The sequence below is a fragment of the Ambystoma mexicanum genome, chromosome 11 (genome assembly GCF_040938575.1).
Source record: "Ambystoma mexicanum isolate Mex_15411 chromosome 11, UKY_AmexF1_1, whole genome shotgun sequence".
NCBI classification, from domain to species: Eukaryota; Metazoa; Chordata; class Amphibia; order Caudata; family Ambystomatidae; genus Ambystoma; species Ambystoma mexicanum.
Window position 1 is genome coordinate 1,078,212,522 of NC_090934.1, and position 12,268 is coordinate 1,078,224,789.

Genomic DNA, 12,268 nt, shown 5'->3' on the forward strand with positions numbered 1-12,268 from the left:
ATCTAATGCGGGAGGGATGCATGAAAACAGCCAAGTACTTGCTTACCTTACTCCTATTTTTTGAATGACCCCCCCTGGTATGCTTAGTCACTGGGGAAACTTACTTCTGTCATTGGAGGTCCAGGGGTCGCAGGTGCAGTGGCTGAATATGGTGTCCGATTGGGTCCGCCTATCCAGCAGTTGGCTCTGGGACAGCTCCATAAATTTCATCTCGATGGGACAGACCCTTCAGGACAGCAGCCACAGCCAGTCCCACAGTGTGAATTGACCTGCAGGACACAGCAGATGAAGGAAGCAGCAAATTAAAACTGTCAGAAGTGAGCATGTGCGGTTCGTGGAGGCAGTCAAGATCAGGCTTCAGCAAAGCATTCTTCATCCTGGAGAGCGGCAACAGCAGCACCAGTGTTCGTAGGTGACAAATTGATCACCTGCAGCCAGCTTGGGATGGCGACTGGTTCAGCAGAAATTCCTGGTCAGTGGATGGGCAGACGACAGAATGGTCTTGGGACACTTCTGACTGATGGCATCTGGTATAGGGCTCAGAAATGGGGGTCTGACAAGTCCAAGGGCCGAAGAACAGGTGAGGGTCTTCTGTGGTCACAGCAAAAGCAGCAGAGCTTCAACGGTTGGTGACTTTTCAATGCTGGTTGGCTTTGGCAGGAGTCTTCAGTCTTCTTTGGCTCCAACGTTTGTCCTGAGAAACTGATGCAGGGCTCCTCTTAACCCAACATGCAGGCTGTGAGCTGCCCAGGCCACCAATGGCTAGGTTCTGCAACATTTAAACAGTTAAGTGCTGTTGAATCTTGGATGGCCACAAACCCCTTATGTGCCCAGCAATAGATACTTCCTGGCAGGGTTTTGTATCCTTATATCCTCTTTCCTCCTGCTCATCTCCCCTTCTCTGCCTCAGCCCGCAATCTAGGCCTCCACTTCGACTACAACCTCTCCTTTACTCGCCATATATCTCTAACCTCCCGTGCCCGTCGCTACCACCTCTACAATGTTCGCAAAATCCGATCCTACCTCACTTTCTATGCCACCAAACTCTTACTGTCTTCCCTCATCTTTTCTCGTCTCTTCTGTTCAGCTCTCCTCTTTGGACTTCCCACCTCTCATCTGGCCTCCCTCAAATCCCTCTACCATTCTGCAATCCGCACTCTTTGCTCTTTCTCCTCATGACTCCATCTCCTCTTCGCTCTCTTCTCTTGGCTGGCTTTCCTTTCAATCTCAACTTAAATTCAACTTTCTCTGTCTTGTCTTTAAATCTCTCCATGATCTTGCCCCTCCCTACCTTTACTCCCTCCTCTTTCTACTCTCCCTCATGCCCCCTCAGTTCTGCTGACCACTTCTTACTCACTGTCCCACCCCCTACTTGTGCCCCTTCATGCTTCTGTTCTTTCCAGTTCCTTGCCCATCTCCATTGGAACTCCTTACATCTCTGTGCTTACCTCGCTCTATCCGCTCTCTTCATACTCTTCCTCTCCTTAAAATCCCTTCTAATTCATCCCCCCTCCTGACAATCTTTTCTGATGCCTTTCTTGCTTTTCCCCTACCCAGGCTCTTAATCTCATGATCTCGGCAAATTGTTCTGCTTACTGTTCTTGATGTTTTGACTCATGACTTTTACTTACTGCTTCTATTGTATTCATGTTTTACGTGAAGCGCTTTGGATTAAAGCGCTATATAAAATCTAATGAATACAAATATTTCAGGCGCACATAGGCACTAGCCCAGAAATTCTTGGTGAAACCTGAAAATGCATTATTTATACAATGTTTCCGGACCGGAGAGGGCAGGAAAACGGCTAAAGAGTAAGATGTCAAAGGACAGGTTTATCTGGTACTCAGAATGGTAATAGGGGAGGTATTATACGATTGTGCTTGTCCTGGACGCATCAAAAAGGCAAAAAAGTTGCCACAGAAAACAACAGAGTGAGATTCAAAGTAACCCTACAGAACAGCACCCCACTGTAAGGTGGTGTACGAGATGCATCAGAACAGCATAGGAAATCATGAATGTTGTAATCTTATGGGTTTACCAGTGCCCGGTTGAATACAAAGTTGAGCAAGTTAAGTGATGCTAAAAAGGCTTTACTTCCATAGTCTGGAATGTGTTCAAAACCGAGCAAGTAACATAGTTCCATTGATGTCAATGGAATGAAAGTTTCAAAAAGAAAATCTTTACTTTCACGGGTTCCCAGAGGGACAGTAATCCTTAGGCTGCTTTAGCATATGGTCCTTTTTCCAGATGGGTTATCGAACAACATCATGCACTTAATACATCATGACAAGATGTTTTCGAGTGAACACTTGAGAATAGGGTGGACTGATCGCTGATCCTAACAACCTTAATGGATTATTTCATCTGGGATGGAATTTCCCCAAATTGAATATTTTGGTTGGGTTCTGTTGATTCCACTTCCTAGACCAAACTTCGACAGGCCAACATAACATAGAACATTGGTTTCAAGTTTCTTTATTGTAGATGTTTGGATTGGAATTAGATGGTTTATTTAAAAGTGACAAAAGAGTGTTTGTATCTTTAATGCACTAAGCAAAAGTCTGATTAGGCCAAACTATAGTTCCTACAGCTATGCTTTCTAATATCGATTCTGGATCTCTGAACTAGCTGCAGTCTCATGGAGATAGTATCCAGCTCACTTCTTTCAAGAATAGAGTCCCAGCAAACCTGCTAGCAATCGCTGCACCTCTGGTCGTGCAACTCTCCCAGGTCATGATCCTCTCGAGCATCAGCTTTCTCTGGTTTGCAATTTGCACACCAGCTCACTGCTAAGGTAAAGTGTCCAGGTTCCAGCTCACTTTGGCCTGCTCATCCCATTGGCTCTCTGGGAACGGCTGTCCTTTCCCTGAAATCCTCAGGCCTTTTTTATAGGTGTCCTGTCTAAAGATTGTATACTGAGTCCAGGTAGCATATGACTCTGGACAGAGTGCTTTGGTAGTCTGTGTTAGGCAAGAATTGATGTAGTAACCCTGTGTGAGACTACACAACACTTGTCTACTTGGTATGAGGTAACACACTTTTTGGTATAGGGCTGTACTACACAAGTTGGTAGCGTGAATGAGCAGCCAGGCCTATCTCAAGAGGGGTAAATGTGATCTGTATAGGTGTAGCAATGAAAGAAACACTAACACTCAAGGTTTCAGTTATAAATATTTAAAAATTGATGTTAAATAAATAAACTAAGTGTTCTTTAAACAGGGCAAGGTATGTAACAATCAAATATACTTTAAAATACTTTTTCAGAATCCTCTTTTGTGGATACTCTTTAGAGATGCTTTTTATACCCAATCCTACAGCCAGAGGTGATTTCATTCACAAGGACAGTAATGGCATTTATATATCACTAGTACACTTTGCAGATTCTGAGTTTGTAGACTGGAAGGGGTTAAAAGAAGGAAAAGGTTTCAATGGGTTCTCAGGGCATGTGAGTATACTTAAATCTTCCAATGAAGTCTAGACCAATCCTTTCCCAGCAATAACAGTCTAAAAACAAGTTATCACCTGTGAGGGACAGAACATATCAGGGGATGCACTAGAGCCTGCAGGGAGCCAGGACAGCCAAAGTCAATTGGAGCACAGTCTATGGAGCTGAGGCACTTCGTAGTTCGTCTTGCACAGTTAGAGAGTTTTGTAGAAATCACTTGTAGGCTCACAAGCTGTTACACTTGTGGAAAGCAGAGTTGAAAAGTAGCCACTGCAAGTCTCAAATGAGAAGAGAAAAGCTAAAGACACTGAGGTAAGTACCCCAAGTCTGAACAGTACCTCTAGTTTGAAGAGGAGTGGTCCAGCTGGATTCTGTCGTGTTGCAGCGATGCACATCCTTGGTTCCTGAGCCTCGGTTGTTGGGACAAGAGGGAGGACGTCTGGACTCCTGTGGCAGCAATTTAGAGGTCGTCAGCAGCTATGGGCTTTTTTCAGATCAGCGGCTTTCACGGTTTCAGCACACGGTAAACCGCACTACTGCAGATCTTGGATACCGGTTGGGCTTCCTGCACTCTGGTGAGTGGACTCGAGCTCTGGTTGTCCTGCTTCTGGGGTGTCCTTTGGAGACTCTTGGAGCTTCTGGCCGGATTGCATATGTTGTACTAGACTATGGATTTCTTGACACCTGGCACTCGGTTCCTGCAGCAGCAAAGAAGTACAGTCAGTCGGGGAAGGTCTTCCAGTGGAGTTCTTCTCAGGGTTAATTGGTCCCACTAACCCATGGGAAGAAGTCAATCATGAAATGGTTCTCCTTTCAGAAATGCATTCACTTTGCTTTTATGAGGGTATCCCCACCCGCCATGCAGATCGGCATTAGACTTCCACTTCTGTGGTGTTTTTCCCTTTTTTTTTTTTCTCCTCCCTTCCCAGTATGAATTTTCTTTCCAAATTACATTTTTCTATTTTAAGGAAGTTTTGCTTCTATTCATTTTTATTTCTTCATTCCCTCTTGTTATTTTTTGTATGTAATGCTGCTAGGTTGGGTCTTATTAGTATGTTTCGCGCTGTTCTGTTGCTTCGTCCAAGGCCTAAAAGTGCTTTGAAGCAGCCAGACCAAGATATGGTCAATAAAACGCTCAAATAAACGTAAGCAACAGTCAGTTAATGAAAAGAACCATAAGGCCTACAGGCTAATCTGCAAATGTAAGTGGGTACGCTGACTCTTCTCCCTTGTGATTGGGTGGCCAACCACAAATAACTACGCTGACTCTGGTAGTAAGTCCAAGGGTGTTTATTTGGGATTTTACAAACCGATAGGGCCAAGGGTTCTAGGGTAGTTGTCAGACCCAATCGAGTTCTTGGGGAATTGGCGCTAGGGCAGTCTTCCCTTCCCCCTTTCCCTTCTCTACTCTCTCTCCTCCCCGTCTCCCTCTTCCCCTCCTCTCCCTCTCCTCAACTCAGCCGTTACCCTCCTCCCTAGCCCAGGCATCATTAATGTGTGTTATTACTTTTGATCAGTCCCACCTGTAGTCTTCTCTCTTTCTGGGGCCAAGTAGGACTTCCCCAAGACGTGGGCTAACTATCCCACTTGGGGTTTTCTAGCTTTCCCTGACCTACTCTGCTTATTCTTGGAGAGTTATGTATGGTGCCTTATTACACCCAGAGTCACTCCTACTTCTCTCATGCCCACTCTTGTACCTGACTCTTCACTTATATTTGCCTCTACAGATGTTCTCCTCCCACTGTACTACTGTCCCTCCGATCTCTCACTCCGCCTTTCCACCTACACCTTGATCTTACGTATCCTCTCACTTAACTGTTACTTCTTACTGTCGCAACATCCTGCTACATCTGTTCTTGTCTTCCCACTTTACTTCCTTGCCTCTTGCTATTCTTGTTATTATCTCTCTACATTTACCAGTACTCCTCCACTACTGTTTACTGTTACTAACATTATCCCTTGTCTTTCTTTATCTCCTACTATTGCTGTCAATCTATGTACCTTTCTAGTCACTAGTAGGCCCTATTACCCTCCAGGTCCAACTATCAGTATACTGCCTGTTTCTTGTTCGCTTCTCCCACTACCTAAGATTTCTACTCTCTACTGCTACTATCTCTGCCACTATTACCACTACTCTACTCCTTCTCTAACTACTCCTCATACTGTCCACTCTCACACACAAACACTCCACAAACCCCGTCCCTATGATAGCCTCTGCATTCCTTTCATTGTCCCCTCCTCTGGTCCTCACCCAACACTGAATCATTCACATGCACTTAATTACCCCACCTCCCTTGATTGATCACCTATCTTAACCTAGCTTACCTGGATCCACAGGATGTGTCATGGGCAGGGATTGGGAGGCTTGAAAGGGGCTTTTGAGCACTGCTCCTTCCCAAAATGGACCGGATGGAAAGTCTCCATGGGGCCTTTTTAATATCATATTTATGACTGGAGGTTTAGGTGAATAAGACCTTTCAGGGGGGCTTTATTTTAATAATTGAATAGTCCTGGGTGGGCAAGCAGGCCCTTAATTTGCGCGGGGTCCATCAGACATGGTCTGCTTGAGCTGTGCCAAGGGTTTTGCCATGTTTGCGTCACCCCTTTCATTGATGTAGACAGCTGCTGCGTGGTCTCCAGCGTCTACTCATTATGCATCACTGCTGTCGAAGGGTCCTTTCTGGCCCCACCGCTTACATCCTTCAGCCCGCCCTCTCCACCCCCTCATTCTGGAACTGGTCAGTGTGTTTCAGTAGGGGGGCTCCTACCCCCTCGTGACAGGGCCAGAAATAGGCCCCGTGGCCCTGCCCTGTTTGAGCAGGTCAAAGTAACTGTAGTCCAGGTTAACAAGGTGTATTTCGCTATTTGTAGATGAAAAGAGACATTTTACATTACTGTGGGTTTCCAGTAAGTTTTCATTAATCGAACACGTGTTGAAGCATAACATTTCCTTTTGCCCAAAGTTAAGAAACTTTAATGTGCAACATCCTCATTGGGAAACTTAGTGATGGTGGTTTAATGCATTATACATTTTCAAAAATTCTTTCTTTAGGGTGCTGTTTCTGGATCTGTGCAGGCATCTGATCGTCTTATGAAAGAGCTCAGGGATATATATCGATCGCAGAGTTTTAAAACTGGTAAGGCTGCATGTGTTTAATACTGTATATATTATCATGCTCTCTCCCTCAAAGTTTGACTTGTCAAGACACTGGCAGTCGGGGCAGACAACTTTGGCGAAATGTTTAATTATCTTTTATTCTGCATTTTTACTGTTTGTATTTACTTGCCATGTGGGGGGTAGGTCTGGGAGCCTGCCAATCTTATCCAAAGCACAGCGCCCTAGCTCCACAGTGAATTCTGCTGGTGTGCGTTTTTTAATGTTTTTCTGGAGCACACTATTACCCCAAATGTAGTCATTTCATGCTCTCTAACAACATTGCTAAAAACAGAATTTACATTTTTAGGTCTGTAGTCCCTTTTGGGGGAAAACCTTGACTGTTGGCTTTATGGTCTTATTTTTTTGGATCTCTGGCCAATTTTTGCGGGCAGGGGGAACTGAACTGAAGCTGTTTTGGCACTGCAACCCTGTTTAGCTTTCTAAGCTCCCTACAATAGACCCCAGGTTGTTTAATTCCTTGCATTGGTTGTAGGGAGTGGGCAGGTGGCAGCTCTCCTGTAATTTTGGTTTCATGCAGGGTGAAAGCAGATTTATTGCAATGGTAGCCCAGTGTATGTTTTTGGTAGCCTTGGTGAACCAAGTCCTGCTCTCTGCCATTATGCTGGAGAGTCCTTACTCTTAAGTCCTGTCCCCTTTTCTCCATACTGTATGGGCGTCCCTTCCAAGGGACGGGAGACAGAACCTTTTCAGTGTTGGGGAGAATTCTCTTCTATGGCTAATTTCCCTCACCTAGTGAGTCCCCCAGCAACTTTGCTGGACTTCTGGCGTTTATTTCCTTTCACTTGGTAAGAGTGTGAGCTTTTCCCTCAATCTTAACCATGTTTTGCCATGTGTTTTCTACCTGTTTTTAATGATTGTGGACTCTGTAGTACACCACTGCAGTAGTCCACTTCTTTTGTGTGTTACACAGCACCTTCAGTGCAGTGACACAGGGTTGTCTTTTAGACTTCCCAATGACTCCATTTCTGGGGCTGCCTACAGTCCCCCAGAAAAGGGTAAAGTTGCCATTAACATTACTTGGTCATTTTTACCACAGATCCAGTACACCCCATCTTCCATGAAGTACTGGAAAGGGTTACTTTGTATCCCTTTGTATCTGTACCTCCTAGAGCATTGTTTCGCTCTTTTAACATTTAGACTTGGCTGGTGGCAGTGGTATCTACCCTAACTTTCCTACCGAGATTACATTAGATAAACGTGGTATTGTTTTAGGCTATTATATTAGCCTCGAACTTAAACCCGCTTGACCAAATACTTTTTCTTTTGGCTCTGGTCGGGTTTATTAGCCATTTCTTTTTGTTAAAGTCCTTCTTGTGTTTTACTTTGCGCAGCAAACAAGGTTTGCCTTCTTTGTTCACCGTCTTTTGGCGGGCTTCTACTCGGAAGCCCTCCTCCAGGCGCCTGGGTGTCTAGGCCGGCTGAATGTGGGGGAGGGGTGTAGTTACCCCTGCACAGGGTATTCTAGGAAACCCAAGTCACACTTTGCCATTATTGGCTGAGGTGGTTGTCTGGGCTGGACAACCCCCCCTGCTGTGCGATAGACAGCCAGGCTGTGTGAATGGGGGCTTTTCGCATAAAAAGCAGGTCTCTTGGGCTAGAAGTCAGTCGCCACTGGAACTTCAAGGAACCGAAGAGAAGCGGAGAAGAAGACGGCTGCTGCAACTACCCTGTCCCGGTGAAGCCCTGCTGCAGTCCTGAGCTATCTACCCTTCGACGACCAGAGAAGATCCAGTCCGTAGTCGTCTTCCCTTGAGCTTGGTGGGGATAACGGCTTATCTTCCACAGCCAGAGGATCCTCTTATTAGTCGAAATCGCTGCACACTGCTGTAGTGGTCCGGCTAGCCATCTGAAGAGCCTCTGCTGTTTTTAAGTAACGCACCTTTTATTCATTGTCAGCCGGCTTCATCGCTGTGTGGTGCAGACCCCTCCAGACGTCCTCCTTCGCACTGAAGCTCCAGGAACCGTGGGGCGGGAAACCAACAGGAACTGCCAGGGCACCAGCTTCTCCATTGAATAAGGTACTGTGTTCTGCTTGAGGAATTAGGGTGAATCCCTTTTCTTCATCTCCAAGGCTTGCCCTGGTCTTCCCTCCTTCTTATAACTTTTGCTTCCTCTGACAATATTAAAGTATGAATCTCAAATTGTCCGACTGTGTGATCCTCGACAACAGGAACCCGGTTCCACTTGACACTGGCTCCGACCTATTGACTCTTGAATGTCCGTCAAATAGTGTTCTCTGATCCTGCCTGCCTTGACAAAAGTATTGCCTATGACTTTTGCCCCCAACTCTCTCTCTGGTTAACCCAGGTGCTAAGTGTGTTTTTGTCCCGTTAACGATTCTTGCCGCGGATACGCGTTTCTTTAGTAAGACCGAACTGTCATTACTGTCAAAAAGTGATCGCAAGTGTATTCCCGGTAACGTCTCTTGTTTCGCAACACCAGTCCGTTAAAGCACAGGATACTTACCTTGAGTTAGTGTACCAAAGTGAATTGGCTGGTTGTATATTTTACGTGTGTTTTTGAATTTATAAAGTGAGTTTATAACAAATGGTTTAAAAATAAATGTACTTATATTTTTCTACCTGAAACCTTGAGTCAGTGTTTTCTTGATTCACAGTAATTGTGGTCCCTTTGTGTAATCTCTGCTACTGCTCATATACTCTTCAGATGAGCCTGGCTGCTCCGCTGCTGCTACCACCACTCTAACATAGTAGTACAGGCTTGTACCAAAGTTAAAACTTATATTGCCACCTGTAATCTTAATTGTGTGTAGTGGTCCCTAAGGGCAGTGCACAGGATTCTGCCTAAAATTCACTAGAAAAAACCTTCTTCCCCTTTAAATTTAGAGGCGCGGCACAGGGAGCATGCGCTGCCCTGACTCTGCCGCCACACCCCAGCCCCCTTTTCCGCATTGACGGGAACGGCCAAATTCACCAGCGATCCTGGGTTTGGCTTCGGCCATGTAATTCCACACACGGATACTTTTTCCTTGTCTTTTGTGTCTTAGCTATCATTCAGGTACTCAGTCCTCAGGCATCACGCTCCTCCCCGGCGCATGTCTACTTCTATGTCGGTTCAGCAGGTGTCCATCCGGCAACAGGCTCTTCCCAACTTCAGACTCCCACGCCCTCTGCCTACGTTGCCTTGGCCCAGACCACGGTTGGCAATCGTGTTCGGTGTGTGACTTGCTGTCCTCGAAGGCGCTGAAGAACAGGCTAGCAGGTGGAGGGAGCTCTTCCAGAAGTCGTCTCCAAAGGATCTCAAGAACTTTGTGAAGCATCGGACCAGGCCCAAGGTAGGGCCAACATATTCCAGCGCACCCGACAACAGTGACTCCTTCCCAAGAGTGGCCGGCCAGGTCCTACTGCTACAGCTACTGGCCTTTGGGTCGAGGGGTTCTCGGATCCTCTCGGGCGCAGTGTTGATGGACTGGAAGGTTCTTGTACCGGGTCTACACCTGAGGGGCTATGCCCTTTTACCAGCACAATGGCCGAGGAGCTATGCCCTATTACCGGCAATATGCCTGAGGGGTCACGTAAACGCAGCTCTACCGACCCTCGGGTTGAGGGTCTTAAACATACCGGGCCGAGGAGCAGGATAGGCCTCGTGATCCACACGCAAGTGTCTTGGATGAGGCCGGGCCCATTAGGCTGAGCAACATGTGGCAGGCAGCTCGACAAATTGGCTGCCGCGCCAGAAATGGGCACCCGTCCGACATCTTTCCACGAATTCGGCGAAGAACGAGTGTCAAGGTGGGACTGGCCTCAACCAGGTACGTGGCCTACAGTCTACCGTTCATTTGCGCAGTGCAACTTTCCTTTGTGTCCATATGGACAAGGTATGTAGCGGCTCCAGCAGCCCCCTGCTACCCTGTCGGTACCCCCTGCCACCTCTTTGGCCTGTGAGGAGGTGCTCTTCGAGAAGTTTCTCGGCCTCATGAGGTCTCCTCAGATGGGGGGGATATCATCAAAGACGCAGTCAGGGAAGTCCTCCCCGCCATGCTAGAGGCACCCCAGACGCCTTCATCGGGCCCTCAGGCCCCGGTGCAGCCAACTCTGCAACCTCTGCCGCCGCCTCATCCTCCGGGTGCGGTCCTTGTACCCCCAGCCTTCAGCGCCATCTACCCCTCCTCCACAAGATCCTCGCAGGATACGGATGTGGAGGAGGATCCAGACATGCCATCCTCGGCCAGGACCTTCCATGAATGTCTTGCTGGCCTGACCGAGTACCTGGGCCTCCCCAACCCGAGGTCGAACAGCCGGCAGAGGGGGGGGGGGGCCTGAAGTCCTCACAAGACACCCCTCTGCTAACACAGGGATTCCACTGCAAACCGATGCAGTCTACCTGGCCAAGAAGGGTTGGCTCAAGCCCCACTCAGTCCAGCCGGTCAACCAACGCCTGGACGCCAAATACAGGCAGATGGCGGGGGATACTCTTGCTCTCGACCCATCCTCAGCCACACTCCTCTGTGATTGCTGTGGCATCACTATACTCCATGCCTCAGTCGTCCTCAGCCCTCCTCTGCGGCGCTGCTAGGCAAGGAGAAGATCTTGGAGGCGTACGGCAAGAAGATGATGATGATTAATAATAATTTACCATTTATATAGTGCTACGAACCCTTGGGTATCTGAGCGCTGCTTATTACCCACGGTGTGTGGTGTAACATCTACTTCAACGCCTTCTTGCACCTGTCAGGCCAACGCAGATGCCATGCTGGCTGCTGCCAACCAACGGTTATGGTTGGAAATTGCGGACTTCCTCCCGGAACTCCCTACCTAATGCCAATCACACTTTAAGACGGGGCTAGCGGAAGCCATGCTCATGACGCATGACCATCTGGAATCCACAGAGGCTCATATCGATACCTCAGGCCGTGCCATCTGCATTGCCACGGACATGAGAACATCCTGGCTCCGGGCAACGAAATTCAACCCTGATGTCTAGGAGCACATTCTAGATCTACCGTTCGAGTGGGTTGGGGGGGGGCCCTCTTCCACTCCTCTACGGACGAAGAGCTGGACAAAAAACAGCTCATAAGCGGCAAAGTCTTTATCCATTCTTACAAAGACCACGCCCAATCTCAGCAGCGCTCGGAAAAAGGTAATACATATGGAGGGTGCCGCGGCTTCCAGGAATGCAGCTCCAGGCAGCCGGACTGCTCGCCGTCTCGGACCCGGCGCAAACAACAAAAGGGCGGGCTGGGGATTCAAGGGCTTTTTCCAGTCCCTCCTCAGTGTCAGCCTCCGAGAGAATGAAAGCATGACAAACCACTTCGGTCCATGTGTCTCCGGTGAGGGGCAGGCTTGCTCTCCCTGCACAATTCTGGCGCCAGAATTTCACAGACCCCTGGATCCTCTCCGTAGTATCCACGGGGTACCGTCTTCCTATCCCAGCCTCTTCTCCCCTCCCACAGGTTGGGACAGCAATTCTTTTGGTGGAGATCCAGTTGCTTGTAGAGAGCCAGGCAGTGGAGGAAGTCCCAGCCTCCCAAGAACCAGGCGGGCTTGAGAGTTGTGCTGGACCTTTCCACCCTCAACCTCTCCTTAACCCTCCATGGTGGTACCAACATCTCCTGGGTCTACTAGCGGCGGCCCCGTTAGCAGTGCTGCACACAAGACTTAAGGATGAGAAGGATTCAGCTGCAC

The 12,268-nt window shown here is 47.9% G+C and overlaps 1 protein-coding gene across 2 annotated transcripts in view; it reads left to right on the forward strand.

Annotated features, from left to right (window-relative positions):
• The window catches only part of UBE2Q2 (ubiquitin conjugating enzyme E2 Q2), a 1,419,211-nt gene that overhangs the window by 517,286 nt on the left and 889,657 nt on the right, over nucleotides 1-12,268 (forward strand). For both annotated transcript variants that reach the window (XM_069624339.1, XM_069624340.1), the window contains exon 6: nucleotides 6,498-6,582. In XM_069624339.1, the coding sequence (XP_069480440.1) occupies nucleotides 6,498-6,582 (85 nt within the window). The remainder of the gene's footprint in view (nucleotides 1-6,497; nucleotides 6,583-12,268) is intronic.